At 42.8% G+C, this 17478-nt stretch overlaps 1 protein-coding gene across 1 annotated transcript in view; it reads right to left on the bottom strand.

The window, feature by feature from the left end:
- Window positions 1-17478, bottom strand: part of TENM2 (teneurin transmembrane protein 2) — a 1208485-nt gene that overhangs the window by 174391 nt on the left and 1016616 nt on the right. The window contains exon 9 of the mRNA XM_084838625.1: window positions 10090-10191. Within this exon, the coding sequence (XP_084694751.1) occupies window positions 10090-10191 (102 nt within the window). The remainder of the gene's footprint in view (window positions 1-10089; window positions 10192-17478) is intronic.

Genomic DNA, 17478 nt, shown 5'->3' with positions numbered 1-17478 from the left:
GGGAAAGGGGGTTATACACATTCATCATTTAGAATTGCTACAGACTTCACATGGCAAATGTGTCTGTTGCATATACACCTGTGTTACACAGGTGTTTTCTACAGCAAATGTAGAAAGTGTCAATTATATGTGTTCACATATATCTGAGAACCTCAACTGGACCATGGACCACTTGTACAAATGTCATCCTCATATATTTTTGTGTGGGAAAATGTTCATCCTTCGAACATTCTATGGATTAGAATGCCAGACCTGTGATAAAAATGAAAAGAACTAGAGACCAACTTGAGAAGGAATACTGGAGTGATAGTTTTAAAGGTGAGAATGATTTTGTTCCTTTTGGATTGAAGAAGTAATGACCATCCTATGCTTTAAGGCTACTGAAAATAAGACTTACACTACATGTTAAGAAAACCTATTTATCTACGTATATAAGCAACTGAGTCTCAGGACTCACTCCTTTGCTTTGCTCTGGTGACCTGAAATGAGGTGCTTGAGCAGATGGTTGCAGGACAGCTCCAGACACTCTTGAAGGAAACAGATTATCTAGGTCCATTTCAATCGGGCTTTCAGACCTGCTTTTGGAATGGAAACTGCCTTGGTCGCCCTGTGGGATGACCTTTGCTGGGAGGGGGACAGGGGGAGTGAGACCCTGTTGGTTCTCCTGGATCTCTCAGCAGCTTTTGATACCATAGACTATGGTATCCTTCTGGATAGGTTGTCTGGGTTGAGAGTTGGAGGCACTGCACTACAGTGGTTCCGCTCCTACTTGGATGGCCGATTCCAGAAGGTGGTGCTGGGGGATTATTGCTCTGTGCCTTGGCAATTGTGCCATGGGGTTCCACAGGGCTCTGTTTTATTCCCCATGCTGTTTAACATCTACATAAAACTACTGTGGGAGGTTACCTGGAAGGGTGGGCTGAGGTGCCATCAATATGCAGATGAAACCCAGCTCTACCTCTCTTTTTTATCAAACTCAGGTGAGGCAGTGGCTGTTCTGAATCAGTGCCTGGGCACAGTAATGGACTGGATGAGGGCGAATAAACTGAATCCAGACAAGACGGAGGTGCTGTCCGTGGGTGGTTCGTCTGCCCGGCTAGGTGATATTCAACCTGTTCTGGAGGAGGTTGCACTCCCCCTAAAGGATCGGGTTTGTAGTTTGGGGTGCTCTTGGACCCAGAACTGTCACTTGAGGCACAGGTGAACTCAGTGGCACGGAGCACTTTTTATCAGCTTAGGATGGTTAGGGATGTCAGAGAATTTTGCCACAAATCTCGGGGAGGCCGAATGACAGCGCATTCAGCTCCCCGAAATCGGTGGCGAAACGGTCTGCCCCCCCCCGCCTCCCCCCTGGGACGGGACTTACCTTTGGCGAATCTTCCAGGCGGCGGCGGCTCCGGTGGTGGTGCGGCGGCGGCCGGTCTTCTGACCGGCCGCCGCCATTTCCAGTTAAAAACAAAACAAAACAAAAAAACGTGATAGGCTACGTAAAGATTTACGTAGGCTATCACGGCTAGATTTTTTTAAGAAACCGTGATAGTCTACGTAAATGTTTACGTAGCCTATCACGGCTGACTTAAAAGAAAAAAAACCCGCGCGTACGCAAATGGCCGCGCCCATGGGCGCGGCCATTTGCGTTCCTTATTTTGGCACGTCTTAGTCTACCTAACCATTTACGTAGACTAAGACGGTGAAAATAAGGGGAATGCAAATAGCGTAGACGATACGCTATTTGCATTCCCCTTATTTTCGCTGTCTTAGTCTATGTAAACATTTACATAGACTAAGACGGCAAAAATAAGGGGAACACAAATAGGGGAACGCAATAGGGGAATGTAAATGTTTACGTAGACTAAGACGTGCCAAAATAAGGAATGCAAATGGCGGCGCCTCCCCCCCACTGCGAAGCCAAGCTGCGAAAAGGTAAGTGACTTTCGTACATACCTAGCAGGGATGCACCACCGCCATTTGCGGAGCCGGCCGGCCAGGATTCGGGGGGGAGAGACAGGCCAGAATTTTGGAAGGGAGAGATGGAAGGCCTCCCCCCCGGCCAGAATTTCGGGGGGAGGGACGGAGCGCGAATGTCACCCTTCGAAAAGGTAAGTGACTTTTGTACATCCCTAAGGCTGGTATACCAACTGTGCCCTTATCTGGACAGAGATAGCCTAGCTACAGTTATCCATGCTCTGATAACCTCTCGTCTGGATTACTGCAATGCATTATACATGGGGCTGTCTTTGAAAACGGTCTGGAAACTTCAGCTGGTCCAAAATAGGGCAGCAAGATGGTTAACAGGGACTGGCCAATGAGCTCATATTATGACGGTACTTTTCCAGCTGCACTGGCTGCCAGTCCATTTCTGGGCCCGATTCAAAGTGCTGGTATTAACATTCAAAGCCCTTAACAGCTTGGGGCAAGGTTAAGGATTGCCTCCTCCCACATGTGCCTGCCTGGACCTTAAGATCATCTTATTCTCCTCCGTGATCCCCTGCCAAAGGAAGTGAGGTGGGTGGCTACTACGAAGAGGGCCTTTTCTGCTGTGGCACCCCGGCTGTGGAATGAGCTCCCTAGTGAGGTTCACCTGGCACCTACATTGTATTCCTTCTGGAGCCAGGTGAAGACCTTTTTATTCTCCCAGGCATTTTAGTATTTTAGCTTTCTAGTTTTTTAGCTTTGCTGTTTTAAATCTGTATTTTAAATATCTTCATTACTGCTAGGTTTATCCTGGTTTTATTCTGGCTGTATTGTTACATTGTGGTTTTAATGCTTTTATATTTTAGTATTGTTTTACTGTGTACTTTTTGGTTTTAATTTTTGTGAACTGCCCAGAGAGCTTTGGCTATTGGGTGGTATAGAAATGAAATGAAATGAATGAATGAATAAATAAGGGCTTTTCCTTCCATGACAGGAGGGCAGAGCCAGGGGAAGAAGATGTTGGGCTGGATGGGGCCCATGGGTCCAAGGTTCCCCACCCCTGTTCTAGATGTTATTGACAAGATGAAAACAAACAAATCAATGGGTCCAAAGGGGATCCATCTGAGACTGGTGATTTTTAACTTGTTCATAAGTGATCTGGAGTTAGGAATGAGCAATGAGATGGCCAAGTGTCTAATGACACCAAATTAATTAGGGTGGTTAAAACAAAAAGGGACTGATCACTCCAAAGTGGGAGAATGGGCATTACAATAGCAAATGTGGTTCAATGTAAACAAGTAAAGTGATGCACATTGGGACAAAAAAATCCTAACTTAACATATATGTGGATGGGGTCTGAACTGGCAGTGACTGACCATGAAAGGAATCTTGGAGTTGTGGTGGATAGCTCGATGAAAAGTTGACCCACTGTGCGGCTGCTGGAAAAGGCCAAATTTCATATTTGAGATCATCAGGAAAGAAATAAAAAAATAAAACTGTTTATACCATAATACCTTTATCCAAATCTATGGTGCAATCACATTTGGAATACCGAGTACAGTTTAGAGATATATTTTCAAATATGGTAAACAGCATATAAATTTATTAAATAAATATAAAATAAAATAAATACAGTTCTGGTCACCACAACTAAAAAAGTATATTGTAGAGTTGGAAAAGATGCAAAAAAAAAGGGCAACCAAAAGGATCAAGAGGCTGGAGCAACTTCGCTATGTGGAAAGGTTTGGGGCTTTTAAGCTTAGAACAAGGCTGAGTAAGGGGGCATGTGACACAAGAGTATAAAGTATACAGGGCGAGAAAAAAGTGGATAGGGAGAGTTTTTTCTCCCTCTCTAAAAAATACCAGAACCCAGGGTCATCCAATGAAGCTGAATGGTAGGAGATTCAGGTCAGATAAAAGAAAGAACATCTTCACAGAGCACATAGTTAACCTGTGGAATTTACTACCACAAGATTTAGTAATGGCCTCCAACTTAGCTTTAAAAAAGGGGGTAGACAAATAAAGGAACACTTAGTGGTTAAGACGCTGAACTGAAGACCGGAAGGTCGGCAGGACAGCAGTTCGAGACCTGAGTGCTGTGTGATGGAGTGAGCTCCCATCTTCAGTCCCAGCTTCTGCCAACCTAGCAGTTCGAAAGCAAGAAATTGCAAGTAGATAAATAGGTACCGCTTCAGCGGGAAAGGAAACAGCGTTCCGTGCACCTCAGTGTTCAGTCATGCCGACCACATGACCACGGAAGTGTCTTCGGACAGCGCTGGCTCTTCGGCTTAGAAATGGAGATGAGCACCACACCCTAGAGTCGGACACGACTGGTTGGGGACACCTTTACCTTTTTATATATTATTTTATTTATTTATTTATTTATTTATTGCATTTATACCCCGCCTTTCTCCCTCTCGCAAGGAACTCAAGGCGGCTTACATTATCCTCCTCCTCACCGTTGTATCCTCACAACAACAACCCTGTGAGGTAGGTTGGGCTGAGAGTCTGTGACTGGCCCAAAGTCACCCAGTGAGCTTCCATGGCCAAGTGGGGACTAGAACCCGGATCTCCCGGCTCCCAGTCCGTCACTTTAAGTTTAATATTACTTCCAGTATTAAAGACAGTATGACCATTTGAACACCTATTGCCTTCATGTTCCGCATGTGGCCTTTCCATGGGCATCTGGTGGACTACTGTGCAAACTAAATGCTGGACTAGATAGGATTTGGTCTGATCCAGCAGGGTTGTTCTTATGGATTGTATCCAATGATCTGTCAGCGGACAATTCCCCCTCCTTACTGCAGCTCCCCCCGCAACTTAATATCTTCCTCAGGGAGCTGGAAACCCTCTGGAGCAGATTTTTGCATGATGCAGAAGGCTGCAGCACAGCAGAGACGAGAGGAAGAAAGACCATCACACCAGTACAACACTAGATTTAACACTATATCTGAAATGTCACCCCTGATGATTCCATTACTTTCTTCCCTGGCCCTGAAGCTGTGAATGCTGGAGACATTCCAATGAGAACGACTACAAGGAATCCAAATGAGACTGGATCTCTCCATTGGGTCTTTTTGTACTGATTTTTTTTTTAAAGGGCTGTAAGAAAAATTAATGAAAAATAAATGAAAACATTTTATTAATCCTGTTTCAATGATGCGAAATGTACTAGATGGGGCTTTCTGTAGTCCCAGCTACCAGTACGACAACCCTTGGTTCTCTCTCAACGTGAACATTTCATTGGATGACAGATGAAAAAGAAAATTCCAAATAGTGTAACTGTTACACACAGCTTTATTATTAACATATCAGAGTCCCTGCTCTGCGTACAAGCTGCGGAGCAACTTAATATTTGGAGAATACCAACATACTTCCACAAATATCTAATTAAAGCAGTCTATGTTTTCTAATGGTAACATTTTCTCTTCAGTGACAGATGTAGAGCAGCAGGAGTTGTCATTTCCAGTAGTTACCATTCACCTACTTACCCACAAATTTGAAATCTATCTTGTCAAGTTTCTATACAGGAGATCAACATACATGTAATGCAGGGGGTGGCTCAGCTTCTCTGAGGTGATCATCAAATGTGAAGCAATTTAACATGAGCTTGGGCTTAATCATTTTAAACAAAATGAAACAAAAGACTAGTAGTGTAACATTTTTAAAAATTACAAACCTACCCTGATATTGACACTTATTGAAATGGAACCATCCTTTGCCAGCAAGCCAAAAATAAAAAAGCAAAAGTAATATAATGAAGCCATATTGGGATGGGGCAGGGCGGGGGAGGGGGGGGGGCTAAAAAAGACTGATCATAAGAAGGAAAAGCACTTTTATAGACAGAGAGTGAAAGCAATGGAAAAACCATGAACAAATTGCTTATCTAAAAAAGACAAACATATAGTTCAAATTATTAATGCAAACACTTTATTTTTAAGTTCATTCAATAAATATATCTACTAAATGCTAGTGTAAATGCAACTGTCTGGATATTGTTAGTTGCATCTTAAAAAGCAATTCTAAGCATATCTACTAGGAAGTAAGTCCCATTGAACTCAATGAGTCTTACTTCTGAGTAAACAAGCATCAGATTACCTGTGTTTTTTATAAGAAAGAAAGCCATTGTGTTCAATGTTTTTTTCTGTGATCTGAATCACATATCTCAAAACAAAAATGAGTTGACTGCATTAGCTACAGTGGCCATGTTTTGATGGTTTAAATAGTTTAGGAATGTATGCCAAGCTTGCAGACTCCAAGATATGTACAGTGAAATCTTATGCATTTTTACTCAGAAGACCAACTTACTCAGTGGGGCTTACTCCCTAGTAAGTGTGTTTAGAATTTCAGCCTAAGAATACCATTGGATGCTATAGAGAAAGAGTAGCTCATTAAAAGGGTGGGCTTTTTTTTTACTCGGCAATAAAGCAGAAACAAACAGGACATCCACATAAGGCAGATATGACAGATATCTCAGAAGTAGGTGAAATATTGTGGAACTATATAACTGATGGAAATCCTGATAGCAAATATATACAATCAGGTTTGTACAAGCTGTGTTCTTCCTTGACAGTGTCATCGCTACCATCACATATAATAAAATATCAATTTACAGTAAGTTTAAGAGCTGGGTAAACAATTCTGTGCTGCATTTTCTACTTACTAAGGATATTTACCTTCTTGCTTTACATTGCTTGATTGGATGATGCATACATTAAAATCAAAGTCTTTGAGTTAGACTCATCTCCACTGATTTTAAAAGAAGTGAGTTTAGGTTGCATCTATCCATATTTATCCACAGGTAAGTCATCCCATCTCAGTAGGATTTACTTTCAAGTAAACATGTGTAGGTTTGCAGCCTATATGACTGGCTCAAGAAGGGTAATAAAGATTTTTTTAAAAATTCATGCTAGCTGCCAGGGTAACTGATGCCGCAGAATTGGAGCTGAATATCTACTATCCCTGTTAGGGATGTTTTTGAGTGCAGGGTGTGGGACAGCAGTTCAGATTCTGAAGGAGCACCGTCAGACATGGGGGAGGTGTTTTCCCAGGCTAATCCAGATGTGAGTAGGCCTGCTTCTCAGGTTACAAACGTACAGATGGCTGAGCCTGAGGATCCCACCTCACCCTCCCACCCCGTGAGAGGCAGAGAACAGGAGATTGACCTAATAGATGCCAGGCACAGACACAGAGCAAAGGGAGAGAAGGCAGGGGCGGAACTTAGACGATCTACCCGACTGGCCTTGCGTGAGAAGCTGCGCTTAGAGGCCTCACAAGAAGAGAGGGACCTCCCCCCCTTAAGTTAGGCTAGCAAGACTGCCTCCCTCTTCAAACAGTGGCAACTCTCGTAAATTCCATTTGGATCCCCCAAAGGCATTCCTTGTAGACGGAGAGTTTCTATGAGAATTTGCAACTGTATGACCCTGTGAAGTAACGGATCAAAAGCTGTAGACTGAAGCCTCTCGTCTGTGTATGTTTGGGCATTGAAGTGAAGTGGGGGGCTAAGGGAATCATGACAATCTCTATGTAACCTACCCCATTTATTCTTAGGAGCTGATATAAAAATTCCTTTTATGGCAAGGTCAGACACTACATCTAATTTGACAATCAATTTTCTTTATCAGTTTCTGTAAAAAATAATAATAAACAGGACAAAGAATCCTGCCTATGACCGGTCTCTCATATGAAACTGGTAGTCTGTGGACTTATTACACAGCTCATTCTGTAAACAACCAGCTAATTTATGCCTCCAGAGCACTATCCATACCCTGGAAGTGTGTGTGTGTATTTTGTGATGGGAGGAATCAAAATATTCATTTCTGAAATGCTAGTAAATGCAAAAAGATTATCTAGCTGTACAAAAATACACAAAGAAGCAAATTCAGACTGCCTGTTTTATAACTGAGGCTGAGCCAAATATTCTACACTTTCAGTTTTCAGCTTGTTGCTGTTTATTCGTTCAGTTGCTTCCGACTCTTCATGACTTCATGGACGAGCCCACACCAGAGCTTCCTGTCGGCCGTCGCCACCCCCAGCTCCCCCAAGGTCGAGTCCGTCACCTCCAGAGTTTTAAGTTTTCAGCTTAAAACACTGAATTTTGGTGGAACAGAAATACCCCCACCCCAATAATCAGGTTCACCTTTTTTTACTCCTGTTCTGCTTTTTTATTCTTGTTTCCCCTTTCTACTGCTTCATCAGTACCATTTCTCCATGGCTGCTGCTTTCTTCTTGGATTACTCATGTGGCAATTCCACACAAACAGGAGCTATGCAGTTAGTAGATGTTATCACTCACTATGTACCCTGATTGCAAGATGATATCACTGAAGGCACAGGAGGGCAAGTGATGGAAATTTAAATGAGTAGGCAATTGGTATCTCTCAGGGGCACCCAAAAATATCCAAGAAGGATTTTTTTTTGGCATTGCTGAAAATGTTCACAACCCTGACTCCCAAACAGTAAGTAGTTTCAGCTCAACACTAATTGTTACTGACTGAATACAGCTTATGGCCCTCCAGATGTTTTGGCCTAGGACTTCCATAAGCCCTAGCCCATATAGTCAGTGGTGAGGGATGTTGGGGGTTGTGCGTAAAAACATCTGGAGGGCCTCAATCTGCCTACTCACGTTCTAGATGATTGAACCATAGCTTATGGTATGAATGAGGGATGCTAAGGCATTTAGCAACTCAAAGTTGCTTGCTTGCAATCTAGGTCAAAAACATGTAAATGCTATGAGAAATATCTATCACAGTGCTTTTCCTACTTTGTTAGTGTCAAATTGAAAAGGTTTCAGGGAAGTCATGGATGTCTACTTATTTAGGAATAAGTCCCTTGAAACATGTTTAAGATTGTTCTGCAAGGGTTTTATTTTTTAATGTGAAGATGTAAACCAGGAGAAAGATGGAAAAAGACAGCACATTGCAAATATAGTGCACTAAAACTGCTCACCCAAAAGGCTTTGTCTATGAATTCAAAAATACCACTGTCTGAGGGTCTATGTCTGGAGAACACAGAAATGGACTTGTTAGGCTTCCTATAATTAATATACTCTGGCTGACAGTTCTATAAATGCATTTCTCTTTTTCCAAAGTTTTAGGTGTTAGTTTATAATTCTCTACTGAGGATCTCATTAGAATCAGATCAAGGAAATTCATGAGATTCCCATAGTTACAGGTAATAACGGTATGATCCTAAAGATGTATACCACAGAAATCTCACTGTTAGACTGCAATACGAATATTAGCTATATGTGTAGTAAAAGGAAATTTCTCTATATATGCACTGGTAACACTTCTTTCAAATAATTTAGTTAACTGATTAATTAACTACCTCTGTGTAATGTGTCACGTATGCAGACAGCCTCTCTATTTTTGGATTACATATTTAATCCAAAACTCCTTAAATACTTATTAAGTATAATAGTCCTACTCTGTTAAGTCTTAAATGCAGCAGTGAAATTTAAAAATGTTACAGTTTTAAAATAAGTTACAAAATATTTGCTGCAAAATCATAGGATCAAATGCACCAGTCCATACATCAGTGTGAGACTATAACTGATGTCCTGATGGCAATGCTGTAACCAAACCCAAACCTTATCAGTTGTACAATTAAAAACTAGCTAATATTCATATTTTCTGGTAGCAAGAGAGGAATAGGAAAGATGCATTTATAAGAACTGGGCTGCTAGTATCTCTACATTTGATTCTTTTTTTCTTTTCTTGGATAGCGTAGCACAGAAATTATAACCTTGTTTGCAAAAATACCCCAAGAAAACGGCAATCTGACACTGGTCCAATGACCGACATCTCAATTACTCTAAACACTCCAGCAGAACTTCCTTTGAATCTCACTAAGGTGTATGCAACTTAAAAGAAGCTGGAAGTGTGGTTTAGACCATGGACTATGAGCTGGAAGTTCCTGATTCAAATCTCAACTCATCTACCAATTCACTGAGTGTCTTTAAACTAAATCTTTATTCAAATTCAATCCTACAAATGTAAAATGGTGATAACAGGAACATATCTTTCAGATCATTGGGAGGATTATTGAGATAATATACGTGAAGTGCTTTGAGCAGAGTAAGTGCTAAAGAATTTTCATTACTATGAGTAATGATTCCTATGGCATAGGATAAAACATATAATGAGGAACGTTTGAAAACAAAGTTAACTACTACCTTTAGCACAATCTGCTCCATGGTAGCCAGGAAAACAGTGACAAATTCCCGACACGCATTCACCATTGCCGTGACAATTACGAGGACAGTCCTGCACAGAATCTGAAAGACAGATGTCATTAATGTGTTAGCTATTTCCTTTTTTGGACCACCATGACACTACTTTTAATGTTTGTCACTTAATGAAACTTCAGGATTGAAACTTCACTTTGCAAAAATCAGAAGTTAATTGAACAGAGAGTAAAAGGTTACCTCTACTTAATATTATATTTACTAAATATTCCTGAATTGCATAACAGGAGGTTCCAGAAAACTTTTCCCATTTTCATTTTCTTTGGTGGAGTTGGTATTTGCTCTACATGCGCGCAGACACACACACATACACACACATGTGTTTCACTTGAAGGCATTAAGCAGCCCTATCTTCCATATGAGGAGATGAAGAAGCAGAGAGGTCCCTTCTGTCATATAATGAGCTCAAATTGCATAGCCACAGCCAGGGGTCTCTTGTGCTAATGATTAGAACGAGCTGTTGTATATTTGGTAACCCACTGCAGTCATATATTATGAGTCAGAAGTTGCTGGTTCTTGGTGTTTACTATATGTAGCTTTTCTCTATGTTAATTATTATACTAGACAATAGTTTCCACAACTTAAAATATTATAGTTCTGTTTGAGAGACTGGAAATATCGTCACACTGTAGCTATCTCATTAGAAAAATTATATTATTATTGTCCTTGCTGTTTCTTGTGTGTGAATCTTCTTCATTGCTTTGTGTTGTTGTTTATTTGGTCAGTCTCTTCCGACTCTTCATGACTTCATGGACCAGCCCACGCCAGAGCTTCCTGTCGGCCATCGCCACCCCCAGCTCCCCCAAGGTCGAGTCCGCTACCTCCAGAATATCATCCATCCACCTTGCCCTTGGTCGGCCCCTCTTCCTTTGGCCTTCCACTTTCCCTAGCATCAGCATCTTCTCCAGGGTATCCTGTCTTCTCATGATGTGGCCAAAGTACTTCAGTTTTGCCTTTAATATCCTTCCCTCAAGTGAGCAGTCTGGCTTTATTTCCTGGAGTTTGGACTGGTTTGATCTTCTTGCAGTCCAAGGCACTCTCAGAATTTTCCTCCAGCACCACAGTTCAAAAGCATCTATCTTCCTTCGCTCAGCCTTCCTTATGGTCCAGCTCTCGCAGCCATAGGTTACTACGGGGAATACCATTGCTTTAACTCTGCGGACCTTTGCTGTCAGTGTGATGTCTCTACTCTTAACTATTTTATCAAGATTTGTCATTGCTCTCCTCCCAAGAAGTAAATGTCTTCTGATTTCCTGGCTGCAGTCAGCGTCTGCAGTAATCTTTGCGCCTAAACAGACAACTCTGTCACTGCCTCCACGTTTTCTCCCTCTATTTGCCAGTTATCAATCAAGCTGGTTGCCATAATCTTGGTTTTTTTGAGGTTTAACTGCAACCCAGCTTTTGCACTTTCTTCTTTCATCTTCGTCATGAGGTTCCTCAGCTCCTCCTCACTTTCAGCCATCAACGTACTATCAACTGCATATCGGAGACTGTTAATGTTTCTTCCAGCAATTTTAACTCTAGCCTTGGCTTCATCAAGCCCAGCACGTCGCATGATGTGTTCTGCATACAGGTTGAATAGGTAGGGTAAGAGTATACAACCCTGCCGTACTCCTTTCCCAATCTTAAACCAGTCAGTTGTACCATGGTCTGTTCTTACCGTTGCTACTTTGTCATTATACAGATTCCTCAGGAGGCAGACAAGATGACTTGGTATCCCCATACCACCAAGAACTTGCCACAATTTGTGATGATCCACACAGTCAAAGGCTTTAGAATAGTCAATAAAACAGAAATAGATGTTTTTCTGAAACTCCCTGGCTTTCTCCATGATACAGCGGATATTGGAAATTTGGTCTCCAGTTCCTCTGCCTTTTCGAAACCCAGCTTGTACATCTGGCAATTCTCCTTCCATGAATTGCTGGAGTCTACCTTGCAAGATCTTGAGCATTACCTTACTGGCATGTGTAATAAGTGCCACCGTTTGATAGTTTGAACATTCTTTGGTGCTTCCCTTTTTTGGTATGGGGATATAAGTTGATTTTTTCCAATCTGTTGGCCATTCTTGTGTTTTCCAAATTTGCTGTCATATGGCATGCATCACCATGACAGCATCATCTTAGGGATGTACGAAAGTCACTTACCTGTTCGCGGATTATGTTGATGGTGGGGGGGAGGCGTTCCGTCCCCCCCACCGGAATCCTCGTTGGGGGGGAAGGCGCTTTGTTCCTCCCCCCTGGAATCCTCCGTGGCCGGCTGTGCTCCGCGGCAGCTCTGTGGAGCAGCCAGCCAGGCCCGGCCAGGCTAGAGCTGTCCGCAGCCGGATTTCCGGCCGCGGAGGGCTCTGGGTAAAACAAAAACAAAAAACAACCGCGTACGCAAATGGCAGCGGCTACGGCTGCCGCCATTTGCGTTCCTTATTTTTGCCCTCTTAATCTACGTAAATATTTAAGTAGACTATGACGGCGAAAATCAAGGGGAACGCAAATAGCGTAGCGGGCGCTATTTGCGTCCCTTTTTGATTCCCCGTTTTAGCCTACGTAAATATTTACATAGGTTAAAATGGGGAATCAAAAAGGGACGCAAATAGTGCCCGCTACGCTATTTGCGTCCCCCTTGGTTTTCGCCGTCATAGTCTACATAAATATTTACGTAGATTAAGAAGGCAAAAATAAGGAACGCAAATTAGTAGCTGCCGCCATTTATGTATGCGTTTTTTTTTTTTAAACCCACCCAGCCATGATAGGCTACGTAAAGATTTACGTAGCCTATCATATCTTTCTTTTTCTTTATTTCTTTCTCTTTTTTACCAGAGTGGAAATGGCGGCGGTGGCAGCCGGTCGGAAGACCGGCCACTGCTGCCGCCGGAGCCACCACCGCCTGGAAGATCCGCCCCAGGTGAGTCCCGTCCTGGGGAGGATCCGCGGGGGGGCGGGGGGCTGTTCCGCCACAGAGTTCGGGGGGCCGAATGCACTGGCATTTGGCCTCACCGTGATCTGTGGCGGAATTCTCTGCCATCCCTAATCATCTTGCAAGACTGTAAACAGTTCAGCTGGGATACCGTCATCTCCTGCTGCCTTGTTATTAGCAATGCTTCTTAAGGCCCATTCAACCTCACTCTTCAGGATGTCTGGCTCATTGATCACACTGTCAAATCTATCCCCAATATTATTATCCTTCCTATACAGATCTTCCATATATTCTTGCCACCTTTTCTTGATCTCTTCTGCTTCTGTTAGGTCCTTGCCATCTTTGTTTTTGATCATACCCATTTTTGCCTGGAATTTACCTCCAATGTTTCTAATTTTCTGGAAGAGGTCTCTTGCCCTTCCTGTTCTATTAACTTCTTCCGCTTCTGCGCATTGCTTGTTTAAAAATAATTCCTTATCTCTTCTGGTTAACCTCTGGAATTTTGCATTTAATTGGGCATATCTCCCCCTCTCACTGTTGCCCTTTGCTTTCCTTCTTTCTTGGGCTGCTTCCAGTGCCTCAGCAGACAGCCATCTTGCCTTCTTGGTTTTCTTTTTCTTTGGGACGGTTTTTGTTGCCACCTCCTGAACAATGTTGCGAACTTCTGTCTGTAGTTCTTCTGGGACCCTATCTACTAAATCTAGTCCCTTCAATCTATTCTTCACCTCCACTGCGTATTCATTAGGAATATTAGTGAGCTCATATCTAACTGATCTGTGGGTCTTCCCTATTCTCTTTAGTCTGATTCTGAATTGTGCAATAAGAAGTTCGTGATCTGAACTACAATCAGCTCCAGGTCTTGTTTTTACCGACTGCGTAGATGTCCGCCACCTTTGGCTACAAAGGATGTAGTCAATCTGATTTCGGTGTCGACCGTCTGGTGAAGTCCATGTATAAAGTCGTCTCTTAGGTTGTTGGAAGAGAGTGTTTGTTATGCACAGTGAGTTGTCTTGGCAAAATTCTATCAGCCTATGTCCTGCTTCATTTTGTTCTCCCAGACCATGCTTGCCTGTAATTCCAGGTGTCATTTGACTACCCACCTTAGCATTCCAGTCTCCTGTAATGAAAATAACATCTTTTTTTGGCATACTATCCAGTAGGTGCTGCAGATCCTCACAGAACTGATCTACTTCTGCTTCTTCAGCATTTGTGGTTGGGGCGTATATTTGGATCACTGTGATGTTAAATGGCTTACCCTGAATTCGAATTGAGATCATTCTGTCATTTTTTGGATTGTATCCAAGCACTGCTTTAGCCACTTTATTATTAATTATGAAGGCTACTCCATTTCTTCTGTGGTCCTCTTGTCCACAGTAGTAGATCTGGTGGTCATTTGATGTGAAGTGGCCCATTCCAGTCCATTTCAGTTCACTGACACTCAAAATGTCTGTATTTAATCTTGACATCTCCCCAATAACCACATCCAATTTGCCCTGGCTCACAGATCATACATTCCAGGTTCCTATGGTGTGTTGATCTTTAGAACATCGGATTCGTCGTTCACCACCAGCACCATTGGCTGCTAGCCGTCCTTTTGGCTTTGAGTTAGCTGCGTCATCACATCTGGGGCTAGTTGAACTTATCCTCTGTTCCTCCCCATTAGCATTTTGACCATCTTCCGACCTCGAAGTCCCATCTTCCGATGGTATACCGACATATCTCTGGTTGTATTGATCCATTTAGTTTTCATGGCAAGAATACTGGGGTGGATTGCTGTTTCCTTCCCCAGGGATTGTATTTAGTCTGACCTCTCTGCCATGACCTTCCCGTCTTGGGTGTCCCTTCACGGTTTAGCTCATGACGTCATTGAGGTGCTCGAGCTCCAGCACCACGACAAGGTAACGATCTCCTTTGCTGAAGATTTCCTTTACATGTAGTAAAACCTATGTAAAATATCTGCAATAATGATAGTCCCTCATGTTTGAAACCTTGAGTTTAAAGCCATTTCTATGGCATTTTGTTATTTATTTTTGTTTTTGTTGTTGTTCAGTTGTGTCCGACTCTTTGTGACCCCATGGACCATAGCACGCCAGGCCTTCCTGTCCTCCACTCTCTCCCAGAGCGTGCTCAAGTCCATATTCATTGCATCAGTGATGCTATCTAGCCATCTCATCCTCTGCCGTCCCCTTCTCCTTTTGCCTTCAGTCTTTCCCAGCATCAGGGCCTTTTCCAGGGAGTTTTCTCTTCACATTAGGGGGCCAAAATATTTGCGCTTCAGCTTCAGTATCTGTCCTTCCAATGAGCAGTCAGGGTTGATTTCCTTTAGGATGGACTGATTTGACCTCCTTGCAGTCCAGGGGACTCGTAAGAGTCTTCTCCAGACCACAGTTCAAAAGCATCAATTCTTCGGCGCTCAGCCTTCCTTATAGTCCAGCTCTCACAGCCGTACATTACTACTGGGAAAACCATAGCTTTGATTAGACGGACCTTTGTCAGCAAGGTGATGTCTCCGCTTCTTACTATGCTGTCTAGGTTTGTCATAGCTTTCCTCCCAAGGAGCAAGCGTCTTTTAATTTCATGGCTACAGTAACCGTCTGTGGGGATCTTGGAGCCCAAGAAAATAAAATCTGTCACTGCTTCCATTTCTTCCCCTTCTATATGCCAGGAAGTGATGGGGCCAGATGCCATGATCTTAGTTTTTTTTAATGTTGTGTTTCAAACCAGCTTTTGCACTCTCCTCTTTCACCCTCAACAAGAGGCTCTTTAGATCCTCTTTGCTTTCTGCCATTAGGGTGGTATCATCTGCATACCTGAGGTTGTTGATAATTCTCCCGGCAATCTTAATTCCGACCTGTGATTCATCCAACCCGGCATTTCTCATGATGTACTCTGCATATAAGTTACATAAGCAGGGTGACAATATGCAGCCTTGTCGTACTCCTTTCCCAATTTTGAACCAATCGGTTGTTCCATGTCCAGTTCTTACTGTTGCTTCTTGACCCTCGTACAGGTTTCTCAGGAGACAGGTAAAGTGGTCTGGTACTCCCATCTCTTTCAGAATTTGCCACAGTTTGTTGTGATCCACACAATCAAAGGCTTTAGCGTAGTCAATGAAGCAGAAATAGACGTTTTTCTGGAATTCTCTTGCTTTCTCCATGATCCAGCCAATGTTGGCGAATTGATCTCTAGTTCCTCTGCCTCTTCGAAACCCAGCTTGTACTTCCGGTAGTTCTCGGTTCACATACTGCTGAAGCCTAGCTTGTAGGATTTTGAGCATCACCTTGCTGGCATGTGAAATGAGTGCAATTGTGCGGTAGTTTGAACACTCTTTGGCATTGCCCTTCCTTGGAATTGGAATGTAAAGTGACCTTTTCCAGTCTTGCGGCCACTGTTGAGTGTTCCAAATTTGTTGGCATATTGAGTGCAGCACTTTAACAGCATCATCTTTTAGGATTTGAAATAGCTCAGCTGGAAGACTGTCATCTCCAATAGCTTTGTTGTTAGTAATGCTTCCTAAGGCCCACTTGACTTCACTCTCGAGGATGTCTGGCTCAAGTTCAGTGAGCGCACTATCATGGCTATCAGGGACATTCAGATCTTTCCTGTATAGTTCTTCTGTGTATTCTTTCCACCTCTTCTTAATCTCATCTGCTTCTGTTAGGTCCCTGCCTTCTTGGTCCTTTATCATGCCCGTCTTTGCACAAAACGTTCCCTTGAGAGCTCCGATTTTCTTGAAGAGATCTCTAGTCTTTCCCATTCTGTTGTTTTCCTCGATTTCTTTGCATTGTTCATTTAAGAAGGCCTTCTTGTCTCTCCTTGCTATTCTCTGGAACTCTGCATTCAGTTGGATATATCTTCCCCTTTCTCCCTTGCTTTTCACTTCCCTTCTTTCCTCAGCTACTTGTAAAGCCTCATCAGACAGCCACTTGGCTTTCTTGCATTTCTTTTTCCTTGGGATGGATTGAGTTGCTGCCTCCTGAACAATGTTACGGACCTCCGTCCATAGTTCCTCAGGCACTCTGTCTATCAGGTCTAATCCCTGAAATCTATTCCTCACCTCCACTGTATATTCATCAGGGATATGATTTAGGTCATACCTGAATGGTTTAGTGGTTTTCCCTACCTTCTTCAACTTAAGCTGAAATTTTGCAAGAAGCAGCTCATGATCTGAGCCACAGTCAGCTCCAGGTCTTGTTTTGACTGACTGTATAGAGCTTCTCCATCTTTGGCTGCAAAGTACATAATCAATGTGATTTCAATATTGACCATCTGGTGACGTCCATGTGTAGAGTCGCCTCTTGTGCTGTTGGAAAAGAATGTTTGCTATGATCAGCATGTTCTCTTGGCAAAACTCTATTAGCCTTTGTCCTGCTTCATTTTGAACACCAAGGCCATGCTTGCCTGTTA

Source organism: Heloderma suspectum, chromosome 2 (assembly GCF_057233095.1).
Source record: "Heloderma suspectum isolate Gila_16-S chromosome 2, 16-S_ref, whole genome shotgun sequence".
NCBI lineage: Eukaryota > Metazoa > Chordata > Lepidosauria > Squamata > Helodermatidae > Heloderma > Heloderma suspectum.
This window is presented reverse-complemented; position numbering and strand designations above follow the sequence as displayed.